The 16,390-nt window shown below is 36.9% G+C and overlaps 1 protein-coding gene across 2 annotated transcripts in view; it reads left to right on the top strand.

Annotated features, from left to right (window-relative positions):
* LOC120073245 (serine/threonine-protein phosphatase 6 regulatory subunit 2) overlaps positions 1-16,390 on the top strand; it is a 28,963-nt gene continuing 12,573 nt past the window's right edge. Inside the window, exons 1-11 of one of the 2 annotated variants that reach the window (XM_039025972.1) lie at positions 1-342; positions 11,634-11,737; positions 12,160-12,246; positions 12,336-12,411; positions 12,495-12,569; positions 12,712-12,765; positions 13,614-13,673; positions 14,064-14,180; positions 15,346-15,440; positions 15,524-15,726; positions 16,206-16,303. In XM_039025972.1, the coding sequence (XP_038881900.1) occupies positions 304-342; positions 11,634-11,737; positions 12,160-12,246; positions 12,336-12,411; positions 12,495-12,569; positions 12,712-12,765; positions 13,614-13,673; positions 14,064-14,180; positions 15,346-15,440; positions 15,524-15,726; positions 16,206-16,303 (1,008 nt within the window). In that variant the 5' untranslated portion in view covers positions 1-303. The remainder of the gene's footprint in view (positions 343-11,633; positions 11,738-12,159; positions 12,247-12,335; positions 12,412-12,494; positions 12,570-12,711; positions 12,766-13,613; positions 13,674-14,063; positions 14,181-15,345; positions 15,441-15,523; positions 15,727-16,205; positions 16,304-16,390) is intronic. The other variant, XM_039025971.1, reaches the window with a different exon arrangement.

Raw genomic sequence — 16,390 nt, 5'->3', positions numbered from 1 at the left:
TTTTCATCACATCCTATCACATTTCCACGATTTCAGGTTATTATTTGCGCTTCTCTGAATTCTCGTTCGATTCCATCGTTGCTTTGCTCCTCAAACCTTCCTTTCGATCCATCTCAACTTGTTCGAACCCATGCAGTTTCAGATTATACTTCTAGGGTTTCGTTGAAGCGACTCTGGATCATTGTTTTTTTGTGTGGTCTCGGTGGTTTTTGAGGATCCTCGGTAGGGAGGTTCGTCCAGGGGGTTCGATTTCTGGGTTTGCAGATCTGAGTTCTGCTTGGCAATCTTTTCCCTCAATTCACCATGTTTTGGCGCATGGCCGGATTGTCCACAGCGTCTCCTGTGAGTCTTTTTGTTTTATCATCCTCCATCTATTTTGTTTACTGTAGCATTTGCTGTACTGTGGATTCTGTACTGCGAATTGTTTCAATTTCATTTTCTTTCGAGGAAGAAGAATTTATCGACAATAATATAGATTTTACATGCGGTTCAATGAGGATCACAAGAAGGAAAATGAAATTTGAGAACATGGATTTGATTTAATAGCTCCACCCATCAAATTTGCAATGCGTGGTCTTCAACCTCTCTGTTTTCCTCCATGTACAATCTGATTATCGTCCACATGATCCGGTCGTACCCTCTCCCGTCAGCTCATATCTTGTCATGCTCCCGGCTCCTTGGTGAGACGTGCAGGAGTGGTGTAACTTATTATCGTTTTTTTATTCGTGGAATTGATAATGGATGAAGTCAGAGGTAAACCCATTTTGCAAAACATTAAGGATGATTTGCATATTTCATAATTAATAGGAGTATAATTTGTTATCTTCCCTTCTTCTTCTTCTTCTTTCTTTCTTTCTTTCTTCCTTCTATTTTTTTCCCTTTTAATGAATTGACGACGAAAAGAAAGTTTAATGCATCTGTAATTCCATTGGAAACCCTTGAAACCTATCCAATAAATTCCTCCAGAGAACCATACTCCACGGGGAGAGGGCGCCAAAGGAAAAATCAATTCACCTTTTCCTCGTTTCTTTTCACATGATTCAGCAGCTAAGAAAAAGACGGCCATCTGGGTTTTCTAGACTTGATTATTCAACCTTCCAGAAAGAAGCAACCACTTGAGAAGTGGAAAATCCAATCGAGTCATTGTTGAATAGGATTACAAACCAAAAAATATTATTCTTTCAAGATACTAATTTTGAGAAAAATTTATAGGCAAATTGTGAATAAAGAGGGGAGTTTAGCTTGATGGCTGGGAGAAAACATTCCAGGCATTCACGTTAGTCAATTAGACAAAGGGTAGGGTAGCACAATGATCTAACAGATATGGTGATTGACTTTGGGGTTTTGTAGCTTGGTTGATGCTAATCCTATTGAGCTTTTAGCCTCGGTACCTTGCTACATGATGCGAGAGACAACATGAGCAAATGCTCCATATCAAATGCTCTAGTTACATATGTAAATGCACGAGTGGGCCCCATAAGTGTGTTCGATATCACCCTTCAAATCCTACCCCTTGATAGACCATTGATTAGAATTGAGTACCTAACAAAGCACACACAAGTTCAAATCCAAGATCCCCATTTATGCCCAAAACCTTTTTTAGCTAGCACCTTATCTAGTAAGTTCCAGCCAGCATGGTCATACGAATTCAAAAAGTCGATCTTAAAGATAACCTCTTCTTTCTTACGAGATCTATAGTCTTGAATAGTCTCATCAACATTAAGGTCCTGATCGAAATTTTGATTGTGGCTTTAAACACGATTTGGGATGGTATTATACTGAAAAGTAGGGGTATTCATTGGTTGGCTGGAGTCGATTTTAGATGAAAACTGAGTCTGACACCGACACGTCGGTTTTAGTCGATCGGTGTAGATGATTTTAGAATGCTTCATCAAACCGTCGAATACATGGTCAATTAGTTGATCTTGTCGGTATTGGTGGTTTAGGGATGCTAAAGAGTGAAATTGAGGGAAAATGTTAAGGATAAAGAAGAAATTTGAAGAAGAAGGAGAGGAGAGAAAGGGAAAAAGAAGAAAGGGTGAACTTACGTAATTGAAGCTTTCAGTGAGGTGATAAGGACAAAAGAAAACGAGAAGGAGAGAGGAGAATGTCACCAATGTTGGTTTGGTCGGATCGGTTTTCAACCCTTTTGAACACCCCTACCGAAAAGAATGAAGTTTTTTATATGGTTTGTGACTTTAAACAATATCAATACCATGGATAAGGAGGTTCAACAAAGGTTCCCTAGCATGGTGATCTCTCTTAGTATGTGCATGATGCGTTGCAAAGATGAAGAATCAATTAATCATTTGATGCTCCATTGAGAGTTAACAAAAAAATGTGTGGAGTTTTTTTGAGACAAACCTTTGGTCAGCGAGGGTGTTGCCCTAGCTCTTTGAAGAAGTGTTTGCTTGAACTTGGGTGGTTTTTGAAGGATAAGGGGAGAGTGCTTTGGAAGATGTGTTTACTTGATTTTATTTTGTTTCCTTTTGTATTGGTAATTGTTTAGTAGGAGTACGCTGTCTGGGCACCTTGTGTTTTTCCCATTTGTATTTGGGAATTTTGTACATTGAAGCTTGGATTGTTTTGAGTTACCTTGGGATTTCATTGTCTTATTTTGTTCCATATGTCTGGATATGATGAGGGTGCTATGGGGGTGTCAGCATAGTTGAGATGTCTGGGTGCATCTCCTGATCCAAAAAATCCTATTGTTCTTTGTATCTATCATATGTACTTTGAGCAATAGTCTCATTTTATTATTTCAATGAAGAGACTTGTTTCCTTTTTTTATTTTATTTTATTTATTTTTATTATTATTTTTTATTTTTAGAAAAAATGGTTAGAGCTAGAGATGTCCAGGGTCGGGGAAGCCTTCCCCATCCCCTATTCCATCCCCTGTCCTCGCGAATTTCCCCGTGAGGAAAAATTCCTTGCCTTTATTTTTTTAACGTTTTTTAAAAATAATTTCAATAAGATATATTTTTTAACAATTCCTTAAACATTATGATGGTGGTTTTCATAAAAGTGAAGGAAAACCTTGTTGGTTTCTTGCCTACTACTGTTCATCTCCTTTCTTCATCCACAGAGGTGATTAACGTGAACATAGACCCTCTTTTTTGAAGCTTTTTTTCACGTTAGATATTGGGAAGAAAAACATGGAGCCTTACCTTCATCGGTGCATGAGATACAGAGCTTGGAGGACCCAGTTACACAATGGATAAAACCACTCTCTTCTACAGAGGAAAAGGCGGACATTGACATCCATCGAGAAACCACCCTTCCCTATTAATTGTCCTTTTACCCACCACCCCTATCTCTTTTACTAACTTAAATTTACGTGAGACAGAGCCATCAATCTTGCCTTCTAATACATATAAGCTCTTTTTGACCAATGAACTATCATCCTCTCTGCTCACTGTGGAAACTTCTAATATGTCCTCTATCCTACCTACTGCCACAGACCTTCCTCAACCCTCATTAGTTGCTGTCCCATCAGAACAAGTTGCCTCCTGTACGCAGGTTGTCTTTTCAGCTTCTACTAACCCTTTTTTGATAAACCAAGTCATTCCTTCTCCCTTAGACAACTCAACAACCCTCCCCCATCTTTCTTCCTCATCTTCACCTATTTTCCCTCCATCACCTCCCCTTCTTTCTTCCTCACCTCCGTAGACATCCAACCCATCCCTTCCCCACCAGCCCAAGAAAACCTTTAACCACCTTGCTCCATCCCCCACCAGCCCCCCACAACAGATGCCAAACCGAACCACTCCTAAAAAAATAACATCGATTTCAACCCCTTTTCCTTTCCCAAGCGCACCATTTTGCCCTGGCATCAAACATTCCATGATCATTGTAATGCTGCCATCAGATGTTGACTCGAATGCTTTTCTATCTAGCCTAATGCTTTTATCTCCTTCATACCACATAGGAGAAGCATGGTCTGATTATGACCCACAAAATCGTTTTGGATCTTCGACCCAACAACCCACTTGATGGCCTTGGCTCCTTGGTTTAATGAACTAGGCCTCTGTGTAAAGGCGATTCCTGCTAGAAGACAATCCAACTGGTTAACATCAAAGAGGAAAAAAGGGAATGAGAGAGCTTCGAAATCTAGAGAGTTCTCTCTCATATGACAAAAAAGCAAAAGCTCTGCTTAGAGAAGATTCTACTTCAGCTTGATTCTACATCTTTCGGCTATGGGGTTTCTTCAAAGACAGATCTTCTTTTTTTGGGCGTTTCATCTCTATGTTGCCCTTTCTTCTGCTTTTGTATTTGGAGTATCTTTTAAATCTTTGTTGACCTTTTTGTATGGATTCCCCCTCCTCTTATGTTTTGGATATTTCATTCATCAATAAATGTTTCTTATAAAAAAACAATTCCTTATATGTTTCCAATACAATTTTCATTTAAATAAATTATCATCAATCTTGCTAATAAAAACAATATTAACACATGCAATTTGACAAGATATAAGTAAAATGTTAAATTCTCATAATTTGTAAAAATAAAAATTCAACAATTAGAACATTCTATCTTAAATATTTCAACATCTAAGGAATTAAAGTAATAAAGTCGTAAACTTAAATAATTAAAACATCCATAATTATCCTAACAAAGTTTCCAATATTAATATAAATATATATGTGCGTGTGTATATATATATATATAGATATTATAAATTAGGTGTGTGTGTATATATATATAGATATATATTATAAATTTATAATTTATATACAAAAGTTGGGGCATGGTAGGCCCGGGGTTGGGGACCGGTGGTGTACTGAGAATAAATGTAAGGGAGTTGGAATAAAAGTCAGTCAGTGAATAGTTAGTTACTGGTTAGTAAGCTGTTATTCAGCCTTACTTGTAATCAATTTTCCTATAAATAAAACACCTCTCTCCCTCATTTGAGAGAGAACTGATATTGATTCGAAATTAGAGTTTTGGTTTACACCAAAAGTTTATCAAAGCAGCAACATCCTGGATGAAGGGCGGGAGGAAGACATGTGCATCATTCGAGAGAGGAGATGATGCTCCTGCGCTAGTTCAAGAGGTGGAAGACACCCACCCTCTCTCCAAGATCCACCACGCAACGCTTGTTGTTTGTGGAAAGCACCTTGGAGGGTATGCAAGAAACGTTGAACAATTTTCAAGAATTTGTGGCAATGATCATTGGCATCAACCCAAGTTGGAGAGGAAGCTTTGATTTTCAATCAAATTTGGGGAAGGAGAGGAAGAAGAGGCATTGGAGAACCAAAAAATTTCCAGTTTCCTCAAGAAAACTTTCAAGAACGGGGTCTAAAAGAATCCATAGTCCACTCCAAGAAGAACCAAGAAGATGTCCAATGGTGCGAGAAAGGCATCAAGAATTCCAAGATTGGAGTTCTTCGAGTGAGGATGATTTGGAAGAAGAATATTTCGATGCAAGAAGAGGCTGAAGAGGCAGAGGTAATGCTCGGGGAGATTTTTATGACTTTAAGATGAAGATAGACTTACCTTTTTACAGTGGTAAGCGTGATATAGAGACATTTCTTGATTGGATCAAGAACACGGAGTTCTTCGATTATATAAACACTCCAGAGCACAAGAAGGTACGATTAGTAGCTTTTAAATTGAAGGGGGTTGCATCCGCTTGGTGGGATCAGTTGGAGGGAAATCGTCAACGACAAGATAAGAGACCTATTTGAACGTAGGAGAAGATGAAGAAGTTGATGAAAGAGAGGTTTCTTCCTCCAAATTATGAGCAAACCTTATACAATCAATACCAAAATTGTAGACAAGGCTCTCAGTCAGTGGCTGATTTCGTGGAAGGGCAAGAACCAATTTGGCTGAAAATGAACAACACTGGATTGCAAGATTCATTGGAGGATTGCGTATGGACATCAAAGAAAAGGTGAAACTTCAGAAATTCAATAGGTTGGCTGATGTAATTGCTTTTGCTGGTACTATGGAGGAACTTAATGAAATGCGATCCAAGAAAATTTCAAGAAAGAACCCGTGGAGGCATCTTCAAGCAAGAAAGTAACTTCCTCATCCAAAATCACTAATCAACCATCTTCCATGTCCTCAGCCAAAGAAAAAGAAAAGGATGGCTTGGAGGGAGTGACAGAGAAGCTACAGAAACAATAACCAAGAAGAAAATCCAAAACCGATATAATCGGCCCTTTTTGGGTAAGTGCTTTCGATGTGGCCAAGTTGGTCACTTATCCAACGAGTGCCCACAAAGAAAGACGGTAGCTTACATGGAAGAAGGAGATGGAGAAACCCTGATCGAACACAGTGAAGACGAAGAAGAAACCGAGCTCATTGAACCGGATGATGGAGATAGGGTATCTTGTGTTCCCCAAAGGATGTTAATCACTCCCAAAGGAGTCTCAAACCCTCAAAGACATTGCCTCTACAAAACACGATGCACAATTAATGGCAAAGTGTGCAATGTCATTATTGACAGTGGAAGTAGCAAAAATTTTGTCTCCAAGAAGTTAGTGGCAGCCTTGAATCTTAAGGTGGAAGCTCATCCAAACCCCTATAAGATTGGTTGGGTGAAAAAAAGTGGTGAAGCACAAGTAAGTAAAATTTGTACTATCCCCTCTTTTAATTGGCAGTAGTTATGAAGACCAAATAGTATGTGACGTCCTTGAAATGGATGTTTGTCACATACTCTTTGGAAGACCATGGCAATATGATACTCGAGCTTACATAAGGGGAGAGAAAATACTTATGAATTCCTTTGGATGGGCAAGAAAGTAGATCTACTTCCATTGAGTAAGAAGAAGAATGAGGGAGTTAAACAGAAGAAAGAGAACAACAATTACCTTTTTACCACAATCAGTGGTAGAAGCTTGATGAAGGAAAGAGAGGCTGATGTCTTAGGATTTGTAGTTGCTGAAAAGTCCAAAGACACTAAAAAAAATGGTGAAGTCCCTCTAGAAATACAAAAACTTTTTGATGAATTTCCTCAATTGAAAGATGAACCCAAGGGACTACCACCCTTGAGGAACATCCAACACCACGTTGATTTAATTCTAGGAGCAACATTACCACTCATTCCTCATTATCGAATGAGCCCAAAGGAATATGAAATTTTACATCAACATATTAAAGAGCTCCTAAAGAGAGGCCACATCAAACCAAGTTTTAGCCCATGTGCAGTGCCCGCTCTTCTTACTCCAAAGAAAGATGAAAGTTGGAGAATGTGTGTAGACAGTCGACCAATCAACTGAATCACAGTGAAATATCATTTTCTAATTCCAAGAATAAGTGATCTACTTGATCAACTTGGAGGGGCAATGATTTTTTCAAAAGTTGATTTGAAGAGTGGCTATCATCAAATAAGAATAAGGCCGGGCGATGAGTGGAAGACCGCGTTCAAGACCAATGAAGGACTTTTTGAATGGCTTGTTATGCCATTCGGTCTTTCAAATGCCCCTAGCATATTCTTGAGACTCATGGACCAAGTATTACACCCTTTTCTTAATAAATTCATCGTCATATACTTTGACGATATCTTGGGTTATAGTAAGAACATTGAGGAGCATTTATAACATCTTCATAAATTGTTTCAAGTCTTGACAACAGAAAAATTATATATCAATCATAAGAAGTGACTTTCTTGTGAAAGAAATTTCTTTCCTTGGCTTCCTAATAGGCCACGGTCAAATCAAAGTCGATCCAAAGAAAATTGAAGCGGTCACTCAATGGCCTATCCCCAGTTTTGTGAAAGATTCAAGCATTCCTTGGCTTGGCTTCCTTTTATAGGAAATTTATCAAGAACTTCAGCTCTATGACAGCACCCTTGACTGATTGTCTAAAGAAAGGAAGCTTCACTTAGGGCTCAAAACAACAAAACAGCTTTGAAAACATCATGAACAAACTGAGTAGCAGCCCTGTTTTGAAACTACCAGATTTCTCCTTATCTTTTGAAGTGGCAGTAGATGATTGTACCTCCGGTATTGGAGCTGTCCTATCTCAACAAGGCCACCCACTTGAGTATTTTAGTGAAAAACTCAGTCCTTCAAGGCAGAAATGGAGTACATATGAGCAGGAATTATATGCTCTTGTTTGTGCTCTCAATCAATGGGAGCATTATCTTTTATCCAAGGAGTTTCTCCTAATCACAGACCATTTTTCACTCAAATACTTACAATCTCAAAAGAATATTAGCCATATGCATGCGCGGTGGATTTCATTTATACAAAGATTTGAATTCGTGATCAAACATCAATTTGACAAGAAGAATAAGGTTGCTGATGCTCTTAGTAGAAAAGGGCTGATTCTAACTACATTAGTTACAAAAGTAACTACATTTTCACACCTAACAAAATTATACGAAAATGATCGAGACTTTGCTGATATTTGGTACAAGTGTACTAATCTCTTGAATGCTGAAGACTTCCATATTATGGATGGTTTCTTATTCGAAGGAGAGCAATTGTGCATTCCTTATACATCCCTTCGAGAAGCCTTCCTAAGAAGTTCACTCCGGAGGTTTAGCAGGGCACTTTGACCAAGTCAAAACGTTTGAAAATTGATTCTATTGGCCTCAGCATCCAAAAGATGTTAATAATTTTGTCAGAAGGTGCGTTATTTGTCAAAAATTCAAAGGAACTTCTACAAATGCCATTATATACTCCATTACCAATCCCCATAACCATTTGGGAAGACCTATCTGTTGATTTTATTCTTGATCTACCCAAAACACAAAGGGGACATGATGTAGTCATGGTGGTTATGGATCGTTTCAGCAAAATGGCCCATTTTCTAGCATGCAAAAAAACGAGTGATGCAGTCTATATTGCTAACCTCTTCTTCAGAGAGGTAGTTCGACTTCATGGAGTATTTAAATCAATCGTCTCAGATAGAGACGTGAAATTCTCGAGTCATTTTTGGTGTACTTTAGGGAAGAAGTTTGACACTAGTTTGAAATTCAGCACCACTTCACATCCACAAACTGACGGCCAGACTGAAGTAACCAATAGAACATCGGGAAATCTCATACGATGTTTAAGTGGTTCACGACCAAAACAATGGGATTTGTCCCTTGCTCAAGCGGAGTTTTCTTTCAATAACATGAGGAATAGATCAACGGGAAGATGCCCCTTTGAAGTAGTGTATACTCAACCTCTGAGACTCACATTTGATCTTGCCAATTTACCTTCTTATGTGGATATTAGTCTTGAAACTGAAAGTGTGATTGAAAGAATAGAAGAATTGTACAAAGAAGTTTATGACCATTTAGAGAAGACCACACAGTCCTACAAGAAAACTAAAGACAAATCAAGAAGAGAAGTCAATTTTAAAGAAGGAGACCTTGTAATGATCCATCTACATAAGACAAGGTTCCCAACAGGAACTTACAACAAGCTGAAAGATAGACAAATGAGGCCTTTTAAAATCCTACAAAGATATGGTTCGAATGCTTATTGCTTTGAGCTACCAGTTGACCTTTACATCAATCCAGTATTCAATGTAGCAGATTTAAAACCCTACTTTGCCCTTGATGAATTCCAGTTAGCTTCTTAATAAGCCTCGAGGTCGAGTATGAATTTTAGGGGGTGGAATATGGTATACTGAGAATAAATGTAAGGGAGTTGGAATAAAAGTTAGTTAGTGAATAGTTAGTTACCGGTTAGTTAGCTGTTATTCAGCCTTATTTGTAACCAATTTCCCTATAAATAAAACACCTTTCTCCCTCATTTGAGAGAGAATTGATATTGATTCAAAATTAGAGTTTTGGTTTTCACAACCGGGATGGCCCGAATTGTAAATGGGAAAAAAATTCCCCACTTCTCACCCATTCATCGTGTACTCGGGGATTCCCTACCTTGTCCCCGTTGCGTTGGCCCACGGGTTTTTTTGGACATCTCTAGTTAGAGCTATTTCATGGCTTCTTTGAAAGGAAAGAAATAGGATGGACCAGATGGTTTTCTCAGATAAGTGGTTCTCTTTTTCTTATTTTTTTGATCTTGTTCAGTTTATGGCCTCTAATTGCCGTGCTCAACACAGGTTGTTTGTAAGTACACCATACTCCGTAGACACCATTAACTTAGATTGGAAGGTCTTTTTGTAACCCTTCCTTTTGGAAAGGGGATGGCTTATCCCCTTGTCCTTTAGGTGTTTTGTCGAAGCTTTGGGTTGTTATGAATGATATCCTTTGTTTCTCATAAAAAAAAAAAAAAAAAAAATGAATTGTTTGCCCTCGAGGAATGCACCTTAGGACTGGACAATAGAACTTTTCTCAACCTATTATCCCACACTTTCACAATAATTATTTTAAAGAAACATTTTATTGATAAAATGAAATAAGGGAGACCCCAAACACCAATAGGTGATTGCAATAAAGATTTCCAATTGGAAACTAATTAAGAAGATTAAAACTCTTAAAAAGGGTGCTTAGATTGCACCAGTACAATTCGCTAGATAGAACCAAATCCATGAAACTATCAAAACAAGTAGATTCTGGAAGAAAGGAATTCTAGGACTTTTAAAGGAAATGAAAGATCTCTCGTGGATGTTCTTGATTCATCCATCTTCAAGCCCTGTTTAGGTGTAAAGACATACAACCCCTCAATAGTTACAATTTAATTTCCTTGAATATAATTTGAGGAATCTTTTGTAATCCTGTGTGGGCCGCCCTTTTTGTACTCTTTGAAGATTTCATTCATCAATGAAATAGTTTCTTATCTAGGAAAATACATCCTTCTTCGCATCCTTGTGCTGAATTCTATTTTTAAGCTTAATTGGTGCTTTCCAATGAGTTGTCCTGGGCTATTGTTAAGTGCTGTGGCTTCTTGTGGCAAGGAAAAACTTCTTTAAGTCAACATGATTGATAGCTCTTCTATGGAGAAACCAAGCAAGATGTGTTTTGGGAGTTTGTTTGCTTCTGGTGTTTAATGTTTGATGAATTTTGGGAAGATTGGTGAGTGGGTGATAGATCTCTGTCTTCACATGTACCATCTTTCAGACAAAAGGTTGTTTTCTGTGGCCTTTTTCCTTCCCTCTTTAGATTCCCTGCCATTTTCTTTTATTTATTTGGGATTCAACCGCCCTTTGACTGATAGGGAAGCTTATGATGTTGTGATCCTGATCTTGTTGACTGGTGACTCTTTGGTAAGTCTGGGGAGAAGGAATATTGGCTTTTGGTCCCCCCAATCCTCGGGAGATTTCTATTCTGGTTCATTTTTCCACTTGTTACATGTGCCCCCTCCTCCCTCTGGAGCTTCTGCTTTCTCCTCTTTTTGGAAGGTAACGATTCCCAAACAAGGTCAAATTCTTTGGGTGACAGGTTTTTCATGAGAAAGCTAATGTTCTGGATCATGTTCAGAAGCATTCTTCCTTTGTGTTGGGCTTGCAATGGTGCCCTTTATCAAGCATCAGGAGATTTGTATCATATTTTGGGTTACTGAAGTGCCCTTTACCCGTTTGGGAATGTTGTTGGGACTCTTCAGGATCGTTGGGTTGTTCATTTGAATACCTCATCATAGGTTTCAGAGAATTTAGAATCTAGTCATGCAAGGACACTTTTATATTGCATTCTCCTAGTTCAGTGAATAGGAATATAACAATCGTCTGGATTTACTTGAGTTTTAATGTAAATGTGTTTTTCTTACTCATTTCATTTTCATTTTTTGCAGGTGGAGACAATTTTGGATAAGGAAAATTTTACTTTAGAGGAGCTTCTAGATGAGGATGAAATAATTCAGGAATGCAAAGCACTTAACAGTCGACTTATTAACTTGTAATATTTCTTCCGACTTTGATTTATCATCTTGCTTTTTCTTCTATGTTGCTGGTCCATAGGTCACATCTTTTCTTTTGGTTGATAGGTTGCTAACACATGCATAGAAATTAATTGATGGGATCATGTAACTCTGATTGTATTTGACTTTGATATTACTTGCTGTACTAGTCTTCCAGTAGTAATGTAATTTCCATCCATCCTACTTATTCTTATTTGCTGCTATATTGTTAGTCAGTCTTTTAAATTTGTACTACATTGGTTAAGCTAACTGCCTCACAGCAGCTAGCCCATATAATAAATACCAACCTTAGTGGTCAGGCAGATACAAAGTGGAATGGATAAATACGAGAACTTTGCCAAGTAGATTTCATCATATTTTGTTAATTAAAGATGGTTGTGCCTGCTTTCACGCCTTGCAGCTTGAGAGACAGAACACAGATTGAACAGCTCATCAGATATATTGTTGAAGAAACTCCTGAAGAGGCTGAGAAGAAACGAAGTTTTAAGTAATTTTTGTTTGCACATTCCAGATGTCATTTCTCGTGGCTTCTCTCTCTAATGTTAATTTTGGCCATTCTCACATATTCTTGCCCAGGTTTCCTTTCATTGCTTGTGAGATTTTTACTTGTGAAGTTGATATAATTCTCAAAGCATTGGTGGAGGATGAAGAGGTGAACTTGCTTTCTTTCTCCTATCAAATTATTATCGATGAAAATAGATTAATTACTGATTTTGCTGATGTGGTTGTTTGCAGTTGATGAACTTCTTGTTTTCCTTCCTAGAACCGAAGCCTTCTCATAGCACGCTATTGGCTGGCTACTTCAGCAAGGTATCGCTTTCATAATATTTTCGTTCTGAATTATCTTTTCCATATTAGGTCATTCTTTCACTTGTTTCAACTTTCAACCACTGTTGATGTCTTACACGGGAAAGATTTTTGGAACATCCGTGATGTAAAAATTCCTTGCCAGGTTGTCATATGCTTATTGTTGCGGAAGACAGTTCCATTTATGCAATATGTTCAAGTAAGTTTATATGTCATTTTCACTTAAATTTTCTTAACCTGTTTTTAAAGAGTTTGGTCAATCGAGACATTCTCAATTTCACTTTACCTTCTGCATTTTATACATGACCAAAGTACGGTGTGAAACAACATGGTTTGCCAGGTAAAGCTGTGTTTGACCTGTTTGATATCACGTAGTCTATAGATAATAGAAGGAAGCAGGGTTTAAATGGGCAATGCTGTTGTTTTCTAAGTTAAGCCTGAGGGTATTGATGATAATGAGCTAGGTTCTAGTTCAATTTTGTATGTTTAGAAAGTCTCTTATCAAAGAGTTAGCCGACGAGTCGTATACCGTTTAGTCTAATTAACTTTTTACTTTTTGTACATCTGCAAATCGTTTATTGCATTTTTTTTTCCTGAAGTTGTCGCTATTCCATTTTTTATTCCTTTTTTTAGAGAACCCATTTTTAATCATTCAGTTCTCTATACCTTTTCCAATAACATTTTACTGTTTTCCAATGTAATGACATTAACTCTTAGGGTGGTTTCATTAGAGAAAAATTAATGCAAACATGTTATAGAAGCGAGGAACACACTTGACCAATGTATGGCCTTTCAATGGAATTCTCTGTAAATTTTGTGTGTTTGTATCCCTGGAACAAATTGTTTTTCTTCCATTTTTTTAGAGTGTGTTTGTCTGTCTCCGTCTTTTGAACTCATGTGAAAAGCTTCCATTTTTTATTTTATTCAGTTCAAGCAATAAATCTTTTCTATTTTAGTTCTTATCGAATCATTTCTTATCCAAAAAAGATTAAGCTACATATACAACCGTTTTAATGCTGATGATCTACTTCTCACTTGGATTTCCAGGCACATCAAGCAATTGTAAAGAAGCTAGTTGATCTGATAGGAATTACTTCCATCATGGAGGTTGGTTGTTGGTCACCTTTCTTTGTTGCATCTGGTATTTTAACTCTTTCATTACAATAATGGTTTATGCTAGTTGCAATAGGGTATCCGAATTAGTGTTTTTGCTTTGTAGTGGTTACTTCTACTCTTTAACTTTTTTCATTCTTATTTTTAAATTATTATTATTATTATTATTTTAAATTACATGGATAGAGCAACATCTTTGGGGCATTAGTTTCTATGTGCATTTTATTTCCTCTTTAATTCTTATGGTCTGCATAGTTATTTGAGTATTATGGATCATGATTTCAGACTATGGCCATCCCTCTTCTCTATATGAAAATCGTTGGGCTTTGACATCTTTACCGACTGTACATTGTCAAGCTCATAGGAATGGTTCTCTCTCAACAGGTTTTGATAAGGCTTCTTGGTGCTGATGAACATCTGTATTCAAGCTATGCAGAGTCGATGAAGTGGATTGAAGAGACTGATGTGCTGGAGATGATAGTGGACAAGTTCAGTTCTTCAGTAAGTAGCTTCTTGACGAAGTTATTCATCCCATAAGAGTGTTTACTTGCCTTTTCATTTAGTGAGGACTTCTTTATCTTAGTGAATTCACTTAACCTTTCAGCTTTCGCTAGCCAATTTTTCCTGGGACCTTATTGAAGCTTTTAGGAAAGAATAACATTCCCAAGATTGTCACATTTTTTCCTTTGGACCCTTGCTTTTGGTGGTATCAATACTCCTGATAAGAGCCCAATGGCAAACTTCTCATATTTTCAAATAATGATTAAAAGGGTATATTAGTAAAATCCTTTTTTTCTCTCCAAAAAAGTTTGATTTTTTTACTTCATTCGGAACGAGAAAGATTTGAAATGAATGTATTTAAAAATTTGTATGTGAATGGTAACTAGAAAAAAAAAGAAAGTCAACGTTTACTAATATGGGCTTTTAATTATGATTTGTTAACTGGAAATCAAAATTGACAGTTAAATAAGTAATTTACCTCTCAATTTCATGAAATCCCGCAAAATCCAACCATTTTAGTTAGATTTTTTTAATAGTAAAAGTATAATTTGAAATCACAATAGATTTCATATTGTTCTCTTTCTTGTGGTAGCAAATAATGGAATTCAATTATAATTCGTTATGATTTAAAATCCCTTAGTGAGCTAAACAGAGCATTAGCATCCAAATAAAGAATTTAAACCACATGCATCTCAAATCTCTCTCATGTCATATAAGTATGAAATTTAATGAGAAATTCTAGTATTTCCAATCAAATCATTTTAAATAATTTATAATAATTTCTTGATTCTAAATGGAAGGTTAGAAATTATGTTCTCATGCAGAAAGAACTTCACATTGCAAATCACCTACTATACTTCTTTTGTTTTGCTCCGTTGTCAAATATGTGGAGCTTATTCAAAATAAGATAAGGTTTTTGCCTTTTGCCTTTGCACATGACAAATATAGAACAGAAGGAACCTCTTCATTGTGGAGCTCTTTTGTTTGTTTTGTTTTTGTTTTTGTTTTTGTTTTTTTTGTTTTTTAACAAGAAACGACCTAAAGATATATTCCAACAAAGAAAAAGAACAGCCTAAGGGCAGGGTAGATGGGTGCCCCCCAGCAAAGCTACAATGAGCACTTTCGAATCGTCATGGGCGAATCTTTAATGGGGTCATTCTTTCAGGATTGTTCAGAAGTTCATTCTAATGCAGCAGAAACACTTTGTGCTATCACTCGATTTGCTCCTCCTGGTCTTTTGGCTAAAATTTCCAGCCCAAGGTAGTGTTTTCCAATTCTCAAGTCTTTAATATACCTGCATTTTGTCATTGGTCAACTGATATTGGTTCTCTTATTCAAATCAGTTTTGTAGGAAGATTGTTTTGCCATGCCTTGGAAGATTCACGGCCAACGTCTGTTTTAATAAATTCGTTATCAGTGTGCATATCCTTGTTAGATCCTAGGAGACTAACTGCTGGAACAGCTTATTCATACAACCGCCAAATAGCACATGGATCTACTGTTTCAGCAACTATGGAAACTGTAGAAGGCATGTTGGAGAGTTTAGGTATCATATTGGCCATTGGATCTTGTCAAGTCAATGATTTCTTACTTTTTAAGCCCTATTAATCATAGGTATTAATAGTCATCATATGAATCATCCAATTTGATAACCTTTTTTTGGGAAGTGCAATTATGACAAGAACTTAGAAGTGGAAGGGAAAAAAACATGACAACCACCGTGACAGTTGATCTAACAAGTTAGACTGGCAACACGAACAAATTCATGCTGATTAACAAATTAAAAACGTCACATTTGGAAAGTCCAATTTGATAACTTGTACTTGCCTGGTTTTCATAGTCAAATAATTTCTTACTTTATTAATTATGATATTTGAAGATATTTTATTTTCCTGGAAAAATAGATTTCATTCAAGTAAGAAATGTACAAAATAGGTTGAAGACAGAATATGTGATCTTGCTTGCCTGTGTTATTTGACCTTTTACGGAAGATGTTGAATACTATGCTGGTCTCTATTCGTTCAGGTAGGTTGCTCAAGCTTCTGGATGTTTCTTCATCAGATAAAGTTTTGGTTACTACATACGGAAAGTTACAGCCACCTCTTGGGAAACATCGTCTGAAGGTATCTTTCATTTGGTTTTAGTGAATATAGGCTACTATAAACTTGATACTTAAACATTTATTTATTTTTTAAAATGTCACTGATGAA

This window comes from Benincasa hispida, chromosome 3 (genome assembly GCF_009727055.1).
Source record: "Benincasa hispida cultivar B227 chromosome 3, ASM972705v1, whole genome shotgun sequence".
NCBI classification, from domain to species: Eukaryota; Viridiplantae; Streptophyta; class Magnoliopsida; order Cucurbitales; family Cucurbitaceae; genus Benincasa; species Benincasa hispida.
The sequence above is the reverse complement of the archived record's forward strand: the minus strand, read 5'-3'. Positions and strand labels throughout refer to the sequence as shown.